The sequence below is a fragment of the Amblyomma americanum genome, chromosome 1 (genome assembly GCF_052857255.1).
Source record: "Amblyomma americanum isolate KBUSLIRL-KWMA chromosome 1, ASM5285725v1, whole genome shotgun sequence".
Classification (NCBI taxonomy): Eukaryota; Metazoa; Arthropoda; class Arachnida; order Ixodida; family Ixodidae; genus Amblyomma; species Amblyomma americanum.
This window is the reverse complement of record NC_135497.1, coordinates 183659584-183666394: the sequence shown is the minus strand read 5'-3', so window position 1 is coordinate 183666394 and position 6811 is coordinate 183659584. Positions and strand designations below refer to the sequence as shown.

The 6811-nt window shown below is 50.8% G+C and overlaps 1 protein-coding gene across 1 annotated transcript; it reads left to right on the top strand.

The window, feature by feature from the left end:
* The first annotated feature begins 1114 nt into the window (after positions 1-1114).
* Positions 1115-6129, top strand: LOC144115110 (uncharacterized). Its single transcript, XM_077649273.1, has 3 exons — positions 1115-1142; positions 2251-2298; positions 4316-6129. Exons 1-3 carry the CDS (start codon positions 1115-1117, stop codon positions 6124-6126), a joined length of 1887 nt encoding a protein of 628 aa, XP_077505399.1. The 3' UTR covers positions 6127-6129.
* The last annotated feature ends 682 nt before the right edge of the window (positions 6130-6811 follow it).

Below are 6811 nucleotides of genomic sequence, written 5' to 3'. Positions count from 1 at the left end.
TTTTTTTGTCATCAGATAAAATGAAATGCTCATGAAAAAGAGCTGCACTAGTGGGCCCATATTAGAGACTTCTGCATCGTGAAACACCGGTGAATGAGTTGTGACAATGGTTTTTGTTTGTACATGTGTGTTCCTGATCTGGTGATATGTTACAACCCAAACTTAACACTAATGCTTCGGCTCAGACCATGATATCACATGCAGGGGAAGCTGGATTCATTCAATTTGTTACGCAAATATTTACTTCAGATATGGGCCCGCACAGCCAGCAGGAAATAAAAAAACTCTCCATAGGTGAGAGCTGCTATGTACACCGATGTTTTCACACAGATTTCACAGTGCCGTCGGCATACCATCGTAATCCGGCCACTCATAGTCGCAAATTGCACTTCATGGAGCACAATGCCGCAGAATGCTGGCGAAGCTTCTGTAGTCCCGGCAGAAAACAGCCCAACGGCTGTGCAGCCGAGGTCGTTTCGCATACGCAAAACACATATTTCAGAATGGTCTCGTTGCACTCACGGCGGTTGTCTAAAGCGTGGCCCGCATGGAGCGTTTTTTGCCGGCGAAATCGCGTCGCGCGCCCGACGCCGGCGCCGACGAATTCACTCCCGCATGGTCAGTAGCCGAGCGGCATTTTTTTTTTGCTGCCCAGTTGTGCGATGCGCGCGCCCCCATTCATACTGAAAGCAGACGGATGCGCAGGAAGCGAAGCGAAGCCGCTGGCAGTCGCGCGCGAAATGCTCGCGAGCACGCATCCACCATGCGAGAGAGTCTCCTTCGGCCGGGTAATTGTAGCCGGGTTCACCGGCGCGGCCCCGTCCAGAATCACGTGACGCCCGCCCCGGATCTCATTGGCCCTCTGTCGCTGCCCTCTCCCGGCGTCGGCGATTTTATCTGTTCCGCCATAACGCGATTTGACAAAAACGTCCTCTCCTGCGGCAAAAAAACAAAACAAAAACGCTCCTCTGCCGTCGACGCCGACGAATCGCCCGGAAAAACGCTCTATGCGGGCCACGCTTAACGCAGTACACACGAACTACGATCGATATCGGTGATGGATACGCCGCAGCACGACGCCTTGTGCTCGCGATCACTGCAACCGCTGCAACTAATGCGACTCGCTGCAGAGCTCGAAGTTGGTAAGCACTTCGTCACGTCGCACTCACGGCAGTTCTCAAACTCAGCACACACGCGTGCACCCGAACCAGGATCGGCTGTAGCCTGGTTCATTTCAGCACTCGGCAAACAAGGCGTGCGTAGCAAGCTTTTCAAACGTAATTATACTTGCAGGCGATATCACTGACTGACGCAAAAGCACCCGTCCCGACTGCAATCACTTTCACTACACAGACTCTTGTCACTGCGCTGTGAAGCTTGCTGTATGCACAGGAACTTCATCCTGGGTAGCTGCTTCTCTCTGCTGTTCGTGAAGATGTCGCGTGAATAAAGAACACTTGAAGCTGTCACAAACGGCTCCAAATAAACACTTCGCGACACCGGCACTGTTACGTCTGGCGTATCTGCTCGGTCGACTCAGTATAGACGACGACAAAACAACTTGGGGGAAACTGCCGCTTGCCGGTGTTGCACGCAGTGAAGCTCGAAGTCGCTGTCAACGCTCGTAATAGTCACGCGCAGCCAATATGTGTTTCTCGGCAGAGGTACCACCGACTAGGCCCGGTTTCACTCCGCTTCGCGGGCGGCCATCTTACTGAGGAGGCGTGGCCTGGTGCCGGTGCGCTGCTACATCACGGGACAGCAGCCAATAGCGTGATGCGACCATCCGCTAGTGCGGAAAAAAGTAGAAGTTGAACCAACTGCGGAACCAAAGTGATCGTACAGCGCCATTAGTCTCCTCACGACCTGGGCGTTCAGCTCGCGAATAGCGAGTGCCCTGCAGCGTTTTGCTCTGAAGCTGCGTGTGTGTGCTGAGCGGTCCGCGAACATTTGACTTCGGGTGTTCGTACCTTGGTTCGTACTATAGATTGTCACGGCAGGAGTGTTGCGATGTTCTTTCGAACCTTTTCAGCTGGTGATCGGAGCGTAAGCTGCGTGGAAAATTCGCGCGCGTAAATTGGAGTCGAACAAATCTACCGTATTCGCGCAGCGAACTGTCGCGGCACGTACTTGCCTTAGTGCTTCAGCATAATACTAGCTATGCCTCTTTTGTCACGTTTGTCATTTATTGATACGGGAATGGACGTACCTGTACCGATTGTTCATTTCCTTTTTGCTGTTCTCTTGCAGCTGACCCTAAAGGCGCGAGCGCTGCGTTCATCCGAAACTTCATTTTCGGTAAGCTGTATTTCAAGCCAATATTCACGCCCGTGTCTTTGTCTCTCTGTGCAAGCACCGACGTGGGAAGTGATGAGTCATGCATGGCTGTCATGTGACCTGCGCTTGATGTGGGGCAAACGACACAGCGCAATGCACTCATTGAAAGGCTGAAGTATGTCATAGAATAGAGCTTGATTTATGTACGCACGTACCCGCTTGGGTTCTGTAAAATCATAAGAGGCATTCGTAACACGCATTGGTAGGACATTGGTTGGAGTTTCTTCCTACTAGCTCAAAAGATGTAGAAAATTGCGCACATAGGTGTAGATGGGCATGTACCATGTACTGAAGTATTAAAAAAAGTACAAGGCCGGGACCCCCCCCCCCCATTTTTTTTCCAATAGACTGCACATGTCGCTATTGACATTGTTGCATATGATAAACAGAATATTTCGGGTAGTGGGGATAGCCCCTGCCTGGCGGTTTACTCTTCGCGTATCCCTTGAAAGAGTTGGTAGGTGTACCCGTCATTACTCACCTATGGGGCCTAAACTGGAGTTGTCAGGGTTGTCTAATATTTTGCGATTTTGTTAGATGTTTTTCCAGCTATATTTCGCTTCTGGCGGATTGAAAACGAGTTGCTAGTCAGCGCGTTGCGCCGTCGTTTTTTTTTCGTCCCGTTTTTATGCGCTGTTCTTCCTTAAGTATGATGTACCAACTTGCCAAATCTCCGCCTTAACGCAGAAATAAATATACCTGTTGAAATGCTATGCGCTCCTGATGAACACGTCGGCAACGTATGCGGGCGGTGCAAGATGCTGGTTGCACGTACAAGTAAAAATTTTGCATAGCGTGAAAATGGCTTCTTTCAGGTAAAGGCTTGTGCAGGAGGAGAAACCTTGCGGCGAAATTTTATTGTCAAGCGCGTTAGAATTTGTCATAAATTCTCCATCATTGGCATGACAAAGATGAAACGCATTTTCAGTGTGAACAGAAACTCTAGGCTGCGCCTGTGCGTGCGGGAAAGTTTCAGCTGCATTGCAGGGATATTGAGAATAACTTCGTCCAGTTTTTGGTCTTAGTAAAAATCAACCCTATGGCTCTTTCGGTCTGTGCAGGTCATTGTTCGGAAAGATTCGTTTATTTCAGAGAAAATTGGATGTAAAAATTTCTCGCCACTCGATTCAAGTGCGTTACCTCGAAACCGAACTGGACACAGTGATTATATAACACTAAAGTGGACGGCGGTGTAGCCTGGCCTCTTAGATCCGCGCGCTAAAGAACTGTCTCGACGTGACCGCGGTTTACTCGCAAAAACTGCCGATGGTGGCGACACCTTCATTTCAATTCTTCATATTTTCTAGCTTAAACCTTTTTCAATGGAAGTGGCCTTATTACGACGCGGCAATCTATTGATGCAGGCGCATTTCATCTAGCCCTCAGGGTCCCTTTACGAGGCTCAGCGTAAATCTTGTGGGCTGGATGAGCAAAATCGCGGCGAAGACGAGCAGTCTGTTGCGAAGCTGGTGACGTATTTAAGAAATGTATTCAGATGAAAATCACAGTACTTGTTCATTCACATCTGCGCTGAAAGTCCGCCAATTCCTCCCTCCGAGAACTGCGACGAAAATTACGTACTCTGTATATCTCACACAGCGCCTTTTATTCTTCGCTTTCTTCATGTCAGTAAAGCTGCTTTCGTGATTAAAAGTTTATTGACACCAAACCACTGATAGCTGTTCTTGGGCACGGATTATTCGGTTGTCGCCTCTCGAACCACACACCTTTAGTGGGGTAATGCTGCGAAAGTGGCAGCAGCCGCTGGTGCATTAAAGGAATAGTTCCATTTTACGGTTTAGGTTAAGGTGAATTCGCTTTGCTGGTGTGAAATATGCTAAAAACTGGCTTTTCTTGGAGCGCTTTATAGTACATCGGTAAAAATAACGGCTGGTGGAGGCAGCGCGCATGGTTCTGTGCGGCGCATGCATGCGCGATCAAACTTTTGAAACTGCCTTCTGTGTTTACTTTGCCACAGGAAAGTACCCCGACGTGTATGGAGCACGTTTCAAGACAAGCTTCAAAAAGGCCTTCATATCGGCCATCGAAAAAAAAGTACTGGTTCGTACGAAAGCAACAGAGGCCGCGGAGGGCGTGAGCGGACGCGTCAAGCTCGCGACCAAGGCGAAACGTAAAGAGAGGGCTGCGGCTCCAGCCGCCCAACCCGAGTCGGATCGATCTAAAAACCGGAGACCATCTACCAAGACCGCCTCCAAGAAGTCTAAGAGTAGCGAAGCCGTAGCCACCGAGGGCCGAGCCAAAAGCACCAAGGCAAGGAAGCCTCCCGGATTAGAGGAAAAGGCTGGTGAAAATGCAAAGCCTGCTGTAGCAGACATTAAAAGTAAAAACACGACTGGAAAAAAGGCCGCGAGCACTGGCGCAGAAGCTAAAGCCAGAAAGAGCACTGGCGTAGCAGCTAAAGATGAAAAGATCACTGGCGCAGCCGCTAAAGCTGGAAGGAGCACTGGCGCAGCAGCCAGAGCTGGAAGGAGCACTGGCTCAACAGCTAAAGCTGGAAGGAGCCCTGGCGCAGCAGCTAAAGCTGGAAGGAGCACTGGCGCAGCAGCTAAAGCTGGAAGGAGCACTGGCGCAGCAGCTAAAGCTGGAAGGAGCAGTGGCGCGGCAACCAAAGCTGGAAAGAGCAGGGGCGCGGCAACCAAAGCTGGAAAGAGCAGGGGCGCAGCAACTAAATCTTTAAAGTCAAGCGGCACAGCAGTCACGGTAGAGAAGGGTAATGCCGTAGAAGGGAAGGCAGACGAGGAAAATGCCGTAGAAGGGAAGGAAGACGAGGAAAATGCCGTAGAAGGGAAGGAAGACGAGGGGAATGCCGTAGAAGTGAAGGTGGGGAAGAGAAGAGGCGTACCAGCTAAAAGGGTAAAGGACAAAGCTTTCGATGACGAGAACAAGTTTCTCGATTTGGAACTCTCCAGTGAAAACGGGACCTCGGTCGCTGAACCCCGGAGTGAAGGCAAGAACTCGGTCGCTGAACCCGAGAGTGATGGTGAGAACTCGTCCGCTGAGCCCCTAAGTGATGGTGAGAGCTCATCCGCTGAGCCCCAGAGTGAAGATGAGAGCTCGGCCGCTGAACTCCAGAGTGAAGAAGAAAACACGGCCGCTGAACCCCAACGCGACAAGGGCTTTGCTGAGGACGCTGTCCGCTTAGGCGACATAGGAAATTCTGTTGAAGAAAACATGCAGGGGAGCAAAGGTGAGAACACGGCAACGGAAAAGCGTGCAGAGTGTGGGAATTCTTCCTCCGAGAGCGAAGACACATCCGGCGAATCTGATGAACCCTTGAGCACGATCCACATGAAAAAGGAACCTGGCAAAAAAATTGCTTCAAAAAAGCTTATGGGGCTTAAGAAAACCGCCGAGTCTAATACCGCCCGCCAAGACGACTTCTCTGGCACTGGAGAGCTTGATTCTTCAGCGTCATCTGCGTTAAAGATTTCAAAGCTCTCTGTGCCACCTCAGGATGTCGGCACAGAGAGCTCTGAGAGCGAAGACACATCTGGTGAATCTGATGAGCCCTTGAACACGATCCGCATGAAAAAAGAACCTGGCAAAAAAATTGCTTCAAAAAAGCTTACGGGGCTTAAGAAAACCGCCGAGTCTAATAGCGCCCGCCAAGACGACTTCTCTGGCACTGGAGAGCCTGACTCTTCAGCGTCTTCTGCAAAGCTGTCTGCGCCACCTCAGGATGGTCCCACTGGTGACTCCGTTGAGCATGACGAGGAACCCAAAGCTAAGAAGCAGCGCCCGAAGCCAGCACGTCGGGCCAAGAACTGAATGGCAAAGTGACAAGCATTTAATGTGCATGCAGTTTTTTTATTTCTGTGCTGCATTTTATTCTTGTAGCTACCAAGTGCACATGACTGTTGGAAAATTAAACTGCATGTCGGACTCCTACTTTTTTGTTATTCTTGCGTTGCTGCGATAAACTACGCATCGCGTGCCGTCGAGCGATGGCATGTGCGGGCGCCGGATTTTCAAAAAGCTCTATTGGTATCAGCCGCAAATTGGTGGCATAGCGGCTAAGTTTGGCTGCCGAACGCGAGCCCACACTTTCGGTCAGTTGCAGTTCTGCCACACTGCTGTTGGCACGCATGATGGTACTCCAATTAGTATCTCGCTGATTAGCACGCCTCTAGTCCACTTCAGATTACCGCAGTCTTCCAAATAAGCTAACGCCACACAAACATCACCCCCTCCGTTGTCCCTGGTAAACGTCATCGTGCCTACGTGGCTTAACCTGTATCGTGCCTGTCTGACGACCGAAGGGTCGAGGGTTCGAATGCCGGCCGAAATTTGACAACTTTTCTTTGGGTGAGCCGCCGCGGTGGCGCAGTGGTTATGGTTCTCTGCTGCTGACCCGAAAGGCGCGGGTTCGATCCCGGCCGCGGCGGTCGAATTTCGATGGAGGCGAAATTCCAGAGGCCCCTGTACTGTGCGATGTCAGTGCACGCTCAAGAAC

Excerpts from the sequence above, each read along its gene's own strand:
- LOC144115110 (XM_077649273.1), top strand. The coding sequence starts at position 1,115 with ATGCGACTCGCTGCAGAGCTCGAAGTTG. Across the intron at positions 1,143-2,250 it reads CGCTGCAGAGCTCGAAGTTG|CTGACCCTAAAGGCGCGAGC; the intron begins GTAAGCACTTCG and ends GTTCTCTTGCAG. Across the intron at positions 2,299-4,315 it reads CATCCGAAACTTCATTTTCG|GAAAGTACCCCGACGTGTAT; the intron begins GTAAGCTGTATT and ends ACTTTGCCACAG.